The sequence below is a fragment of the Protopterus annectens genome, chromosome 4.part0, assembly GCF_019279795.1.
Source record: "Protopterus annectens isolate FY-2018-M chromosome 4.part0, PAN1.0, whole genome shotgun sequence".
NCBI lineage: Eukaryota > Metazoa > Chordata > Ceratodontiformes > Protopteridae > Protopterus > Protopterus annectens.
This window is the reverse complement of record NC_056733.1, coordinates 1,398,956,900-1,398,973,849: the sequence shown is the minus strand read 5'-3', so window position 1 is coordinate 1,398,973,849 and position 16,950 is coordinate 1,398,956,900. Positions and strand designations below refer to the sequence as shown.

The window sequence follows — 16,950 nt, the reverse complement described above, 5'->3', positions numbered from 1 at the left end:
ACAAATATTCTGGAATACTTAGCAGAACTGTTCCACAATGGCCTTTCCTATTCTTCCATTAAGATTTATGCCTCAGCAATTTCAGCAGAATACAATGTGGATCCACCTATCTTCTCACACCCTCTCCTCAAGCAATTTCTGGGAGGGATCAAAAATATCAAACCCCCAAGAAAACCCCCTTTACCTGCTTGGGATCTCAACTTTGTCTTGGAGAAACTAACACTTCCTCCCTTTGAACCAGCAGCAACAGCGGATCTTCAGTTTCTGTCTTGGAAAACTGCATTCCTTCTGGCAATAACTTCAGCAAGAAGAGTATCTGAGTTACAAGCATTAATGGCAGTACAGCCATTTCTTATCTTCCATCAGGACAGAGTTACACTAAGAACTAATCCTACTTTTATGCCAAAGGTGGTATCTAGGTATCCTTGAACCAAGCTATTCACTTGCCTACGTTCTTCCCAAATCCACAGAATAGAGGGGAAAAACTTCTGCACACCCTGGATATACACAGACAACTACGCTTACTACTTGGACAGAACTAAAAGTAGCAGAAAAACTGACCAACTATTTGTAGCATATGCTGCTGGGGTGCAAGGAAAAGCAATTTCCAAACAGACAATTTCAAAATGGATAGGAAATTGCATTCGATTTTGTTACTCCTTTCATGGAAAGTCAGTTCCTGCAAACATCAGGCCTCATTCTACAAGGGCCATGGCCACCACTACAGCCTTCCTACGAGGGGTGGCTACCAAGGACATTTTAGAAGCTGCTACTTGGAGCTCCGTGCATACATTTACCAAACATTACAATCTACCTTTATACTCCAGATCCAGAGCAGGCTTTGCTACTGCAGTCCTGCAGGGGAACTTAACTACACCATCTTTTTCTTAGTACCTCCTCCCCCAGATTGGCTATGGTATTCTACCCATATGTTATGACTGCAGATGCATCCTTGAAGGACATAGTACAGTTTTGTACCTACCATAAATGTAGATGTCCGATAGGTATGCATCTGCAGTCAGGTTTACCCTCCCTCCTACCCCTCTGTGGTATTCCTAGGGTGTTTACCCCTCTTTTAGCTAGCTGGGGGAATCTATTATGGTGTATTTGTTTGTATATACATGTGTGTGTGTGTATATATATATATATATATATATATATATATATATATATAATTTTGCAAATGTTTGGAATTCTATTGCATTTATCCAAATTTAGCCTTCTTAGAGGGCATCTGGGGCAAGAAAAACTGAGGAAAATGGCATTGGCTGATGCTTTTGTACCCCAGACGCTCTGACGTCTGGGAAGGTGCAACATCAGCCGAGGCCAGACCCAGACTTTGGAATCCGGCCGACCGAAGGGCTGCCTGAGGCAGGACAAACCCATATGTTATGACTGCAGATGCATACCTATCGGACATCTACATTTATGGTAGGTACAAAACTGTACTTTTTGTACCTACCATAAATGTAGATGTTCGAGTGTTCACACTGCTGCAGTCCAGGTTACCCTCCTTCCATCCCCTCTGTCCTAGCTGGGCTTATCTATACCTGTCTATCCTATACAACCTTTGTGGTGTATTTGCTTGTATCTGAGAGTATTATTTTCATTTTTTGTATATGTTTTATTAGCAATATGTATTGCCTATCTTCCTGGGGGCACCTGACATCTGGGGCAAGAAAAACTAAAGAAAATGGCGTCGGATGCATCTTTTATACCACTGGCGCACTGACGTCAGGAAAGAAGCGACAGCAACCGACGCCGGACCAAGACTTTGGAACTCTGGCCGACTACGGGACCGCCTGACGGCAGGATAACCCAAGTGTGATGACTGCAGCAGTGTGAACACTCGAACATTTACATTTATGGTAGGTACAAAACTGTACTTTCTGTAGTCTCTGACTTTGGTATGATGGGGTTCTAGTTTCACTGTTAAGTGTTTGTGTGTGTGTGTGTGTGTGTGTGTGTGTGTGTGTGTACACACATGTACACTTGGTTGATATTACAGAGAGTCTTACACCAGCATGTGGGACACTTATTGCTGTCTTCTTCTCACTAGACTGATCTCATCAGCTATATGTGATTTGTTGATGTGCACTATTCCAACTAGGGCAGGGTGAGAGACTGACCTGCTGGCCAGGCAGAAGTCGCCTCATCCTACAAGATACAGATTAGTGACATGGTTTTCAGTCTGTTCGCATACATCATGGCATGGTTTGTATGCACTGTGTTTTTGGTGAGTAACCCTTGTGGTCTGTCCAGCTGCTGCATGTCTCTGGTGAGGTACATGCAAAAGAGAGCATTATGCTCTGTATTAGTGTTCTGATGAGGTTTGAGTACAGTGCTGTAGTATAATCCTGAGATCTAAATAGGATTGTGTGACTTATGATGTGCACAACATATGCTTTTCACTACTAGTGTGGACACTTGGTAGTGCTATGTACTTCTGTTATCAGTGCTTGCGTCACTGGGTTTCAGCATAGTGGGAGTGTTGTCAATGCTGTAATTAGCAGGAAATTCCACTTTGCAAAAGGCCAAAATAAATACACATTTTTACATTTATTTTTAGACAGTATGGCTTTGTCACCAATCATTTGTCTGTTAGCCCCTCCTGTAGTAAGTTATCATAAATATGGACTTGATTCCACCCAGAATACAAAAATCAGCAAATGCGGTAAGCCAAAAGCAGTATACTTTAGCCTGAACTGTTGACCGATGGATTCCACACAGTAAAGGGCCAAGCACAGATCCCTGGGGTACAGATTCACAAACTTTCACAGTATGTATTCTGTCAGTGAGCCAATTGGATACCCATCTAGTGACATGAGGTTTAATCCCCAGCTGGTAGAGTTTCTCAGTGATCCCTTAGTCGCTATGTGGGAGATTATGTTCAAACCCTAGGCTAGTTGAGCATAGCCAGTATGCACTGTTATCTACATCCAGGCCTATCACACAGAATCCATGGGCTGTGATAGCGTCACAGATATTCTATCACGGGAGTCATCACATACACCTTCCTGACACTTTGGGATACATACTTCAACACACCCTCCACACAGTATTGCTGTAGAATGGTGTTTTCTACATGCATCCATGTGAATTGGGAAGGGGGGGCAGAATCCGATGCTTGCATGTATAAACACATCCTGACTGTCCTTATCTGTGAGGTAGAGCAACATGTCATCACAGACCTTTTCTAAATGGACACTAGTGATATCCTGGCTGTGTGCAACAGACCTGTGTGAGTTATTAATGCTACATCATGTCTGTTACATCTGTTAGATGTCCCCAAAGAGATTATCGAAGGCATTCATGATAGCAATGCTATCAGCCTTTGGAACTTGACAAGGTCAAGGCATTTGACACAAATCCATGCTGAGGTATTCACTCAGCATTGTCAGATGTCCATATACACCTATATCACCAAATGGGTAGACCAGTGTATCGGGTATGTGGCATCTATATATGTTGACATGTGTGAAATGACCTGTATCTCAGGTCCATTGTTCAGTTCCGTACATCAGGGCTGTTTGCTAGGCCTTTTCCTGTCCTTTATTTAAGTGATGGACATCACAGGTGATGTATGTATCCTGTATCCGTACAGCTGCCTGAAGGACTATAGATTGTGGGCAGTCATTGATTCCAGCTGTGATATTAGTGTAATACAGACAGTATCAACACACACCAAAGATTGCTGCCACAGCCATGACAACACCTGCAGTGACAAGAAAACATGGGTGGATTTGTTACATCAGGAAAGCACACAACCCAAGTATAATATGGACATCACACCCTATTATCAGAGCAGTAGGTATGTGAACTGTGCCCTGGGGTAGATGGTAAGGGGAATGTCCACCAGCATGTAGTCACAGTGCTGACTGCTCCCGTGTATGTGAAGTACATTCACATCAGACGTCATAATACCTCCATAGTTCAAAGTCTTCATCATACCAATAACTGAGTACAATGTACCCTTCTTCATGTACCTTCCTACACATCTTCCAGTGATGTATAACTGAAGTGTGACACCTTTGCCACAGTGAGCTGTTGCACACCTTATTGCTTATACCCAGATATTCTTTTTGTGGCATAAACATTACTGTCTGATAGTGTGGAACCCCCATCAAGTTGCTACACCAGATGCATGTGTGCTACCTGTTCTGGTAATGCATACAGTACATACATAGGTGTTTGACAACATTAATTGCATGGGTAAAATTCTTGACAGTGTGGATTGTGCCATATTTAGTGTGCGTGTGTGTGTGTATATATATATATATATATATATATATATATATATATATATATATATATATATATATATATGTGTGTGTATTTGTGTATGCGTATATATTTATATATGCATTTACATATATATAATGTTAAGTTGTCAATCTTGCCTTCATTCTTGCTGTGTGGGTGGGTTCGGAGCCGATCCTCGGCTCCAACTCTGCCTATAGAAAAGCTCGAGAGCTATTTACCGGCTCGAGGCCCTCCCTATATCCCACAATGCTAGGCGTCCATTACCCGATCTCGTTTGCCACTTCAGCTACGAGGTTGCGTTTTTACCCGCTCCAGGTCGTATAAAACTTTTTTACTAAGTTTATTTATATATAAATAGCTATTTCTTGTTAGATACATTTTCTCTTAGTGTCCCCTTTCTGATCCCTTGAGAAATCCCATTTAGAAACTCTCTTTGATAGTAGTTTTCAGAGTTTCTCCACCCCTCCCCCACCCTTTAGGGTAGAGTTAGATCTGAAGTAGGAGATTCATTTGTTTGCAACCTGTGGGTTATGGATCAGATATCGGGTCCGAACCGGCATGGTTTACCAGCTATGGATCCAAGCTCTCAGCTCCTCCCCTCACCCATAATGCCCTGCTCTACCCTCATGACCTCAGATCTCGTTTGCCGTGCATGGTGACCAGATTGTTTTCCAGCTCTCCAGCTAAGTGCTAGTTTCAAGTATTTAAATTGTAAAATTTAAAGAATTTTTTTGGTTATTTGTGTGAAAGTGTAGGTTTCCCCTTTGGTATATTTACTTTTTTTAGTGTTTAAACTAAAAGTTATATCCCTCCCCTCGCTGTTAGCGTAGTGTGTGTGTATTGGGCCTGTGAGTGATTTTGTGTTTCTTTAGTTACTTCTTTAGTTATAGTAACTACTGTTGTAGATTGGGATGTCTGAGCAACCCAAGTCTATTTTTTTCTAAATGCTCCGAGTGTGGCCATAAGCTTTCCCCAGCTGATGGCCACACTGTGTGTTGATGCCTGGGGGTTGAACACCTCACATCTGGATGTTCCATTTGTGCAGGGTTCAACCCCAGGGCATTGAAGGAGCGGAGGTCCAAGCTTGTTTTGGGGCCTTTTACCGACTCGGCTCCGACCTCCGCTCCTTCGGGAGTAACCTCCACGGTTATTCCTTCTGCGGCTCCCCTCCTCCTCCTGGGACTCAACCTCCCATTTCTGGTTGGAGGAGAGGGATGCTAAGGGGACAGAGGGAGAAGCACCATAAGCGGGGCCGAGACCTCTGTTTCGCCCCGCCAGCCAAGCGGCTTCTCCCGGCTCCATTGTCGGCTGGTCTCCTCCTCCTCGGCGGTCCCCAGTGTGTTTTCACCGGGACCTGAGGAGGAGGGAGACCCGATCTCTGTCGAGGCTATCGAGGAGGCACCTAGGCCTACCTCGGTAGCCTCGTCGAGATCTACGATAGCCTTTCGATGCTGATCTGGACCGGATGATGAGAAGGTTCATCCAGGCCCAGATGCAGATGGGAGTGCTCTTGCCTCCCTCTGGGGAGCTCAACACCCTTTTTCAAACCGACAGCTCCTTCTCCGACCCGCTACCCGGGTTCGGAGCAGTTGGAGCCGAGCAGCTTCGAGCCGGGGTGGGTCGGCGCCCGATAGTTCTTTGTACTCGGATCCGACCCTGCCCTCGAGTGCATCGGATCCGACCTCGGAGCCTGGATCTGAGCCTCGGATCCGGGGATCAGTGCTCCTTCGGCGCCGTCTGTGTCTGAGCGCTGTCGCCTTCGATCCGGCCGGGCGCCTCGATCCACTCTTCGGATCCGAGGGGAGCCGATTGTCGGATCCTTTGGTCGAGGTCGGCTCCCTTCGGCTTTGATGTAGTGGAGAGGGCCCTGTTGAGGGTCTCCGGACCCCGGCACTTGTTTCTGCTCCGCCCCGCCTCCCTCTGCACTGGGTCAGGCTTCCACCATCCGGCCCTTGGGACAGCCCGCTTCTGTGCCCCAAGGTGCTCCCCTGAACAGGTTGCTGCTGCAGGAGTCCTCTGACAGCCCCCAGAGGATATTCCTCGCAAGCATACGTGCAAAGGAGGCACATTGACTCCCGAGTCTCTCACGGAAGACACGGACTTGGAGGAAGGGAAGGCTCCCCAAGGTCACCCCCGAGGATGTCTCATTTGGAGACATCATGGAAATGCTCCGTAAGGGGGTGGTCTGCCCCAAGTCTTCCTCGGACGAGTCCGTGTTCTTGGAGGCATTTGAAGCGGGCCCGTCTACCTCTTGGGTGTCCTCCTGCTGACCCCTGGTGGACCTCATTACCACCAGGGCGTGGAAGGAACCAGACACCGTGGAGCCAATCCCTAAGAGGCCCGATAGGATCCTCAGCCCACCGTCCGACCGTGCCCATTGGAGTAAGGCCTCCGGTAGATGCCATGTTGACGGGCGGGCGGCCACCAAGAGGGAACTTGCTCAGGAGAGTCCTCAGTCCATCCCCCGAGCAAGGAGTCTCGGATGATGGACCGCTTGGGGAAGCGGATGTTTAGTTCAGCGACCTTCTCGGTAAGGGCGCTGAACTACCTGGCACACGTCATTAGGATGCAGCGAGATCTCATTAAAGAATACGCTGCATCTCCCCCAGAGTCCATGTCTGAGGAGGACAAAATGCTGCACTCCACCCGCATGGCCACTCTTAGATCAGTTACTAATACCTCTATGCGGCTACTATCCCATGCTACGGAAGGCGCCGCTAGAGCTGCAGGGGCAGGCCTAGTCACTAGACGTCAGGCCTGGCTCCACTGCGATTTTTTCTGAGCCCTTCAAAGCGTCATTTGCGAACGCCCCCTTTGATGGTTCTGCCCTCTTTGGCAAAACCGTTTGCGACACTTTGACCCAGAGCGAGAAGGACGGGAAGACGCTGTCTGCCATCGGAATCCGCTTCTCTGCACCCCAGAGGCCCTACTCTAGGAACCAAAAGAATCAGAAGAAGATGTGGTTCCGGAAGTCGCAGCAATCCCCGCCTGCTCCGGACAACCAGTCCTTCCGTGGCAGAGGAGGACAGGGAGGACACCGCCCTAGAGGCAGAGGGGCTCCCAGGAACTTCGGGTCCAGAGAACCCTTCTCTGAACGGCCCGCGCAGCAACCCTGAGGGTTTGCCCGCTGCTCCACTCTGGAGGCAGTCGGGGGACGTTTTTCGGGGCACCTAGCGGCATGGGAGTCCATAACATCAGACCGCTGGGTTCTCCAAATCATATCCAGGGGATACCGCATCCCTTTTCATCACTTACCAAAGTTGAAGTCCCTCCCAGACGTTCCACCCGGTCAACGGGAGGCCGCTTTGGCAGAAATTGGCCATCTGCTAAAGAAAAGAGCCATCCAGCCCGTCCCCCCAGACCAGATCGGATCAGGATTCAGGTTCTTTTTAGTGCCAAAAAAGACGGGGGAACTAAGACCAATTCTAGACCTTTCTCTCTTGAACCTGGCAGTCCCCAAGGAGAAATTCTGAATGGTCACTCTGCAATCTATTCTCCCCCTTCTGGGAGAAAATCACTGGATGTGTTCTATAGACCTCAAAGATGCGTACTACCACATCCTGATGGACAGGCGCTCCAGGAGGTTCCTCCGCTTCCGGCTGGGAGCCAGTCACTACCAGTTCCGGGTCCTTCCCTTTGGTCTCACCACAGCCCCCATGGTGTTCACCAAAGTATTAGCAGTGGTAGCGGCCCACCTGAGGCTTCAGGGGGTGCAGGTCTTCCCCTACCTGGACGACTGGCTTCACCGCCCCAACAAGGCATCTACTATTATTGGCGAGACTCCTTTCTCCATCTTGCTCCTTTCTGGGCATTACAATAAATACAAAGAAATCCAACCTGGCGCCCACACAGCTCTTAGATTTTATAGGGGCCAGGTTAGACACAAGGAGTTTAAGAGCCTTCCTCACTGCGGACAGAGTTCAAAATCTGCAGCTCCAGGTGCGGGCCATTCTCCACTCAAGTTCTGTTCCGTGGAGTTGGTCCTGAGGGCTCTAGGGTCCATGGCGTCTGCTATAGCACTTCTTCCTCTTGCCAGGCTCAATATGCGCATCCTCCAGTGGACTCTCTTAGTACAATGGTCATACCTGCTCTCCCTATGCATCATCCCATTGCGATCAGCAAGGCTTGCAAGCGGTCCCTTCACTCCCCAGATCTCCACGGAGGCCGCCCATTTTGTGCTTCTCCCCTCTCGCCATATGGTGACCACGGACGCCTCCCGCCCGGGTGGGGGCATTTATGGCCAGACCGTCCAAGGCACGTGGAACGCATAGAGACCTTACTGCATATCAACGTTTAGAGATGAGAGCAGTGCTCTTAGCGTTGCTAGCACTTCAGGACTTTCTTCCCTTGGGAACAATTGCGATTCAATCGGACAACATGTCTGTTGTCTGGTACATCAACAAGCAAGGGGAACAAGGTCTTACCCCTTTGTCGGTAGCCATGAGAGTTTGGGAATGGGCAATCTCCACCAACCGCTTTCTAATAGCAACACACATTCCGGGTCGGTCCAACATCCTGGCGGACAAGCTCAGTCGCGACCATTTTGACCCCTTACGAGTGGTCTCTCAATTTTCAAGTACCCCGGGGAACCCCCCCTTTTTTTCCCCCCCCTCCCCTCCCTTTTGCCTCCAGGAGGTTCCCCCGGGGTTTTTTCCCCCGGTTTTTTTTTATCCACCCTTGCCTCTGATGCTCCAAGTTCTTCAGAAAGCCTCCGGGGGGGAAATTTTTTTCCCCGGGGGTTTTTTTCCCCCCAACCCCTTTTTTTCCCCCCCGGGGTTCCCCCCCTGCCCCCCCCAACCCCCCCTGGCCCCCCTTAAATTTTCGGCCCGGTTTTTTTTAACCCTTTTTAAACCCCCCGGGGAAAACCAAAAAAAAAGGGGGCCCGGGAAAAATTTTTTTTTGGGCCCCCTTTTTTTTCCCACCTTTCCCCCAAAAAAAAAATTTTTTTTCCGGTTTTTTAAAAAAAAAAAGGGGAAAATTTTTTTTTTCCTTTTCCCCCCCCCCGGGGGAAATTTTTTTCCCCCCCCTTTTCCCCTTTTTAAAAAAAACCCCCCTTCCCCTCTTTTTTCCCCCTTGGGGGAAAAAAAAATTTTTTTTTTTTTTTTTTCCCCTTTTGGCCAAATTTTTTCCCCTTTTTTCCCCCCCCCTTTTTTTTCCCCTTTTTTCCCCCCCCTTTTTTTTTTGGGGGGCCCTTTTCCCCCCCCCCTTTTTTTTTAAAAAAAAAAAAGGGGGGTTTTTTCCCCCTTTTTTTTTCCCCCCAAAAAACCGGGTTGGGGTTTTTTTTTAATTTGGGGCCCCCCAAAAAAATTTTTTTGGGGGGTTTTTTTTTTTGGGTTTAAATTTGGAAGGCCCCCCCCGGGGGTTTTTTTTTTCCCCCCTTTTTTTCCTTTTAAGGGTTTGGGAAAGGGGGGTTCCCCCTTTTTTTTTTTTCCCCCCAAAAAAAAAATTTTTGGGTTCCCCCTTTTGGGGGGGTTTTTTTAAAAAAAAAAAGGGGGGGGCCCCCCCCAAAAAAAAAAACCCCCCAAAATTTTTTTTTTAAAAAAAATTTTTAAAGGGTTTTTTTTCCCCCCCCCTTTTTTTTCCCTTTTTTTTCCCCCCTTTTGGGGTTTTTTTTCCCCCAATTTTTTTTGGGGGGGGGTTTTTGGGGGGGGAAATTTTTTTGGGGGGTTTTTAAAACCCCCCCAAAAAAATTTAAAAAAACCCAAATTTTTTAAAAAAAAATTTTTTTTTAAAGGGGGGTTTTCCCAATTTTAATTTTTTAAAAATTTTGGGTTTTTTTTGGTTTTGGTTTTTTTTTTTTTTTTGGTGGGTGTTTTTTTTTTTGGGTTTTTTTTTGGGGTTTGGTTTTTGGGGGGGTTTTTTTGGGGGTTTTTTTTGTTTTAAAAAGGGGTTTTTTTTCCCCTTTTTTTAATTTTTGGGTTTTTGGAAAAAGTTTTTTCCCCCAAAATTTTTTTTTTCCCCCCAAAACCTTTTGGGTTTTAAGGGCCCCCCTTTTTTAAAAAAAAAAAAACCCAAACCCCAAAGGGGGGGGAAATTTTTCCCCCCAAAAAAACCCGCCCCCCGGGGGAAAAATTTAAAGGGGGGTTTTTTTTTCCCCCCCCGGGGGCCTTTTTTTTTTTAAATTTTAAAAAAAATTTTTTTTTTTATGGGGGGGGTTGGGGGGCCCCCGGGGGGGGGGGGCCCCCTTTTTTTTCCGGGTTTTTAAGGGGGGGTTTTTTTCTCCCCCCCGGGGGGGCCCCCCCTTGGGCCCCCCTTTTTTAAAAAATTTTTTGGGGGGGAAAAATTTTGGGGGTTTTAAATTTTTTTTTGGGGGTTTTTTTGGGGGGAAAAAAATTTGGGGGTTTTTTTTGGGGAACCCCCCGGGGGGGGCCCCCCCTTTTTTTTCCCTTTTTTTTAAATTTTAGCCCAACCCCGGGGGGTTTTTTTTCCCGGGAAAGGGGTTCCCCCCCGGGGGGGGGGTCAAACCCAAAAAAAGGGGGCCCCTTTTTTTCCCCCCCCCCCGGGGCCCCCCCTTTGGGGGGGGGGAAAAAAAAAAGGGGGGGGGGTTCCCCCGGGGTTTTTTAAAAAAGGGGGCCGGAAACCCCCCCAAAAAAAAAAGGGGGGGAAAAAAAGGGGGCCCCCCAAAAGGGCCCTTAATTTTTCCAAAAGGGGGGTTTTTTCCCCCGGGTTTTCCAAAAAAAAAGGGGCCCCCCCTTTTTTTTCCCCCCCCTTTTAAAAAAAAGGGGGGGGGGCCCAAACCCTTTAAACCCCCCCCAAAAAAAAATTTTAAAGGCCCAAAAAGTTTCCCCCCCCGGGGGGGGTTTCAGGAAAAAAGGGGGGTTTTCCTTTTTTTTTCCCCCCCCCCCCAAAAACTAACCCGGAAAAAATTTTTTTTTTTCCGGGGGGGAAAAAAATTTCCTTTCCCAAAAAAGGGTTTTAAGGGAAAAAAAAGGGGCCCCCAGGATTTTTGGGGGGAAAAAATTTTTTCCCCCAAAAATTAAAACCCCCCCCCTTTTTTTGGGGGGGGGAAAAAGGGGAGGGGGGAAAAACCGGGGGAAAAAAAATTTTTTTCCCCCCTTTAAAATTTTTCCCAAACCCCCGAGGGGTTTTTCCCCCCTTGGGAAAACCCCCCCGGGGGGGCCCCAAACCCCCAAAAAAGGGTTTTTTTTAAAAAAAAAAAAACCCCCGGGGGGGGGGGCCCATTTTTTTTTTTAAAAATTTTTAAAAAATTTTTTCCCCGGGAAAAAAAAAAACCCCCCCCCCGGGGGGGGGGCAAAAATTTTCCCCAAAAATTCCGGGGCCCCCCATTAAAGGGGGAAAAAAAAAGGGGGGGGCAAAATTTTAAAAAACCCCAAAAAAATTTCCCCCCTGTTAAAAAAAAATTTTTTTCCCCCATTTTTAAAAAACCAAATTTTTCAAAAAAAAAACCTTCCCCAAAAGGGAAAAAATTTTTTTTTTTTGGCCCGGGGAAAAAAACCCCCCCCCCAAAAGAACCCTTTAAAAAGGGGTTGGGGAAACCTTTCCCCCAAAGGGGGCCCTTTTTTTAAATTTAGGGGCCCCAAAAAAAACCCCCCAAAAACCCCCCCCGGGGCCCCCCTTTTTAACCCGCCCCAAAACCCCCCCCCCCAAAAATTTTTTGGGTTTCCCCACCTTGGCCCTTTTTCCCTTTTTTTGGAAAACCCCCCCCAAAAAAAAAAAACCCCCCCCCCCTTTTCTGGCGGGTTTTTAAAAAAAAAAAATTTTTTTTTTCCCCCCTTTTTCCCCCCCAAAAAAAAAAATTTCCCCCCTTTTTTTTTGGGTATTTTTTCCGGGCCCCAATTCCCAAAAAAATTTTAAAAAAAAAAAAGGGAAAAAGGAAAAATTTTATTCCCCCCTTTTTTTTGGGGGCTTTTTTTTTAAATTTGGGTTTTTTTTCCCTTAAAAACCCCAAAAAAAAACCCCAAAAAAACCCCCCCCTTTTTTTTTTTAAGGGCCCAAAAAAAAAGGCCCCCCCCCCCCCTTTTTTTTTTTAAAAAAAAAAGGGGCCCCCCAAAAAAACCCCCCCCCTGCTTTTTTTTGGGGGTTTTTCCCCTTTTTTTTTTTTGGGGCCCCCCCGGGAAAAAACCCCAAAAAAATTTTTTTTGGGGGGGAAAAAAAACCCCTTTTCCCCAAACCCCCAAAAAAAGGGGGGGGAAAAAAAAAAAGGGAAAAAAAGGAAAACCAAAAATTTTGGGGGGGGTTTTTTTTTCCCAAATTTTTTAAAAAAAAAAATTTTCCGGGGGGGTTTTTTTCCCTTTTTTTCCCCCCTTAAAAAATTCCAAAATTTTTTCCCCCCCCGGGGATTCCCCAAAACCCTTTTTTGGGGGGGGGGGGGGTTTTTTTTCCCCTTTTTACTGACCAGGTTCTGAACAAAGTCTGGATGGTCACGCTTCAGTCCATTCTACCCTTTTTGGTCAGGACAATTGGATGTGTCCTATAGACCTTCAGGATGTGCATCACCATATCAAAATGAACAGGCTTCTCCAGAAGTTGCTCTCCTTCCTCGGGCTGGGAGCCAGTCACTATCAATTCAGAGCCCTGCCCCTTTGGTCTCACCCACAGCCCCCCAGGGTGTTCACCAAATGCATGGCAGGCTACAGCTCACCTGGAGACGACGGGATTCCAGGTTTTTCCATATCTCACTCTAATTTACCTTACAGCTTCCACTAGGCATCAACTTCTACAGCTAGACTATACCATTTAGACTTGCTCCGAAAGCTAGGTGTATATCAATAAATTTCAAAAGTCTGCATTGTCGCTTCTGCCAATCTATAACATTTATAGGCGCAGAAATAACACAAATATCTGTCTGCAAAAGTTCCCTCCCTACAGAGTACTGTGACATTAGCCGATATGTGCAAGTACCACTCAAAGTGCAAGCATCTATTCAGGCTAGATTTCTACTAAAAAACATTGGTCTTATATGTGTGATCATTCTAGTCCCCTTGGCTCATTTCCATACATGCGGATCTTCTTCAGTGGATGCTTTTACCCAATGGTCCTTCTAACAGCCCTCAATGTCCTACAGAATAATGATCACCCAAACATGCAAAGACCACCTGGCTTCTGGTGGATGGCCCCTCTCATGCCTCCAGGGCAGACCGCTTGTTCTTTCCTTCTCCTGTTACTACTGTGACCACGGATGCCTCCCCTGATCAGGGGTATTTTCAGGGCAGGACTGTCCAGGGCACTGGCAAACCCCTAGAAATCACCCACCTGCATATAAACGCCTTGGAGATGAGAGTTGTACTTTTAGCGCTGTGTGCTCTTCTCAGGACTCTCTACCATCGGGACTATTGCAATTCAAACAGACAATAAGGTCTGTAGTGCGGTACATCAGCAAGCATGGAACCAGATCCTACCCCCTCTATGTCGAGAAGCACTCAGACTCTGGCAGTGGGCTTACCCTTCCCAACGGTTTCTGGATAGCAACGCACATCCCCGGAAGTCCAAAAGTCATAGCAGACAGGCTGAGCAGAGCCATTCTCTCATGCCTCAATGAAAGTAGTCCTCAATCAGTCAGTAGCGGATAAGATTTTCCAGAGATGAGGTCAACCTTGCTGCACCTTTTCGCAACCCTCTCCTTTCAACAGCAAGTGCGTAAGACTTCTACCTATTCCTCTCCCTGGCCATTCCCAGAGACGCTTTAGTTCACGACACCCCTGGTCTCTGTATGCATTCCCTCCATTTTAATTCCCAAATCCGATCTGTAGAAAGCTACCACTTTGGGTTCCAGGATGATCCTCATTGCCCATTGGCCTCATAAATTTGGTTCCCTGTCGCATCATCATCTGTTGAGCAGCCCTGGAGTCTGGACTCCAGTGCCGGGACCTGTTGGTCCATCAGTTACGGGCTGCAACCAATCCTTCAGTCTCCTCAACCTCACAGCTTGGTTGCTCCACTTCCAACCTTTTAGCTAAGCTTCCACAGATTTCACAGCCAGTAATGCGAAATCATCCTTTCTTCACATAAATCTACTACCAGAAAAACTCCAAAGTAGTAAGTACAAAATGTTTTCTCCCAAGGGCCAGAGACTAGGAATATAGATCCTTTTACAGCCCCTGTCCACACTGTTCTGGATTTTTTGGCAGAGTTCTTTCAAGGAGGCTCCTCTTATGCCACCATTAGAGTCCAATTGGCTGCCATCGCTAATTTTCATGCTGGACTGGAGCAGCATCATGTCCCATAAACTTTGTAAAGCCTTTCTCAAAGGAACTGTATTACTCAGGCCTCCAATTAGAGATCCCCCGGCTCTGTGGGATCGGAACCCTAAATTGGTCTCTCTGATCTTTTACCCCTTTGAACCTGCTGCCTCCTGTTCTTTAAAATGACTCTCCTAGAAGACTCTTCTTAGTAGCTATCACCTCAGCTAGAAGAGTGTTGGAACTTCAAGCCTCTGCATCTGGCCCTCCTGATCTGCTCTTTCTCAAGGTTAGAGCGTCTCCAATTTCTTAGAACTAACCCTTCCTCTTTTACCCAAGGTTCCTTCTGAGACAAACCTAACTAGGTTGAGCTTCCCTGTCTTTTCCCAACTATTTAAACAGAGCTGAATAAAAGCTGCACCCCTTTTTGGATGTTCACAGGCAGTTATGTTTCTTTACTGATAGAGACAAAACAAATTAGAAGTCAAATCTCAACTCTTTCTTGTCTTTTATGCTGAGGGCAAGCAGGGCTTGCCAGTTTCTAAAGTATCTTTATCCAGATGGTCAGCTCTAATCATCCTTCATTTACCAATTAAGACACAAAGAATTCCTCGTAAACTAAAAAAAGTTTTCTCTCATTCCACCACAGCATTAGTTTCACGCCGTAGCTTTTCAGGCAAAGCTCCCAATGGAATCTATTTGTGCTGCAGCCACGCGGCCACTACTCATACCTTTTATTTCTCTCATTACAAGTTGATATGGCCTCCAGGAATTGGGCTGAGTTTGGTTCCACTGTGCTCTCGAAGTCTGTTCTTGATGAGCCACCCAGGACTAAGGTGCTAGGCCATGTCCCATCCAGAAATGGACGACACAGAGAGAACCGTACCAGCGACACAACTTAACATTGTTATGTAACACCGTGAACGCTCTGGCGTGTTAGTTGCTCCTCTTCGCTTTTCTTGTACGTCCCACCTGCCATCCCCAGCCTGGACAGACCGAGAAGAATCCTTCTGGAGGCCGCCATATTCCCCATTGGACTATTTCTTCTAGGTTATGTCCCTCTGTTACCACTCTCTCCTCAGAGTAATCCTTATAGTTACAAAGTTCCATGGTGTTAGCCTCTACCAAATGAGATCTGCATTGACTAACATTGTGGGATATAGGGAGGGCCTCGAGCCGTGTAACAGCTTCCTGAGCTTTGGTATAGGCCGAGTTGGAGCTGAGGATCGGCTCCGAACCCACCCATCCAGCAAGAAAGAAGGCGAAAAGAAGACAACTAACATGGAATGTTATGGTAGGTACATAATTTCTTATTATATGCCATTTACACCAGTCAACTAGCCTGTCTTGATCATAATGTTGCATACAGGTGTAGCAGTGCTAATGTGTATAGTTGCAGCAAACTTGATCTGAGGGAAGATAGAAGATGGTGGTGTATTATGGGTAGGGGGAGGAGCTCGGAGCAGATGCTAGAAAATAAGTTGCCGGCTCGGATCCGATATGGATCTGAATACCCACAGGTTGCAGAAAAATGAAGTATAACTACTCAGATGGAACGTTATGGTGAGTACATAACTTCTTTTTCTTTTGGCTGTTTACATTTTTTCTTTCTTTTAAACTGTTTTCCATGTATTGTGAAACATTTCAATTATAGCTGTGCTTTGTTTAGCTGCTGAGCATTGTTTAGTTTTAACATGTAAATGCAGATAACAAAAGTGTAAATGAAGTACTTTGTAAAATTTTTGCTGTATTTCCCCATTATCAGAATACTGAATCTCTTCCATAATTCTACTCTCTTTTCTTCTCTCTCTTAAGTTCTTGCCCAGTGACATGGCTGGAAACCACAAGGTAGAAGGCTTTCTTGTTTATTTCCCTGATTGCATGCTTGTCTTTGCTTTCTGCTCAGCATATATGTTGTTGAAAACATTCAGATTTGTTTGCTTACCTCACTTTTCAGAAAATGAAGATTTTGCGGTGTTGATACTTGCATTTCTGTGATGCAGTGCTTTGCAACTTAGTATATTGCCATTTTAGTTTAAAAAAAAATGAAATTCACTGTCAATCTTGAGTGTTGGCTTGTCTCCTAAATTTGTAAATGCATGATCTTTTTACGTCACAGCTCTGGCAGTCATTATTTTCTGTATTTGATTCAGATTTTTTTGTTGTTTTTTTAGAACATGAAAGGAAACGAGTACCTAAAGTAGTGTGCATATATTTGATGTTGAGAATATTCCCGAGTAGTTTTGTATTAAAGCCTTTAGTTTAACTTCACTGGAAAAAAGCCGGGAGAGGACTGTGAGGGGGTGGCTACAGTAGTCTTTTCTTTCCAGAGTTAAATGGAGATTCTGATGGTCATCATTTGTGTGTGGCTTTAGCGTAGTTGCCCTTTTACTAAAGAAATGTTTCAGCAAATGTGCTTCTGTGATTTTTAGAGAACACAATTCTTAAAGCATTTTCTGTAAGAAGTCAACCCACTGTTGAACTAGTTTGTAGGACTGTGAAGACTTCATGGAATTTAAGTCTTATGTTAATAGAAAAATTAATAATG

The 16,950-nt window shown here is 46.0% G+C and overlaps 1 protein-coding gene across 1 annotated transcript in view; it reads left to right on the top strand.

The window, feature by feature from the left end:
* Nucleotides 1–16,950, top strand: part of DDX46 (DEAD-box helicase 46) — a gene marked incomplete in the record, with an annotated part of 2,009,097 nt that overhangs the window by 154,759 nt on the left and 1,837,388 nt on the right. The window contains 1 exon segment of the mRNA XM_044069232.1: nt 16,218–16,250. Within this exon segment, the coding sequence (XP_043925167.1) occupies nt 16,218–16,250 (33 nt within the window).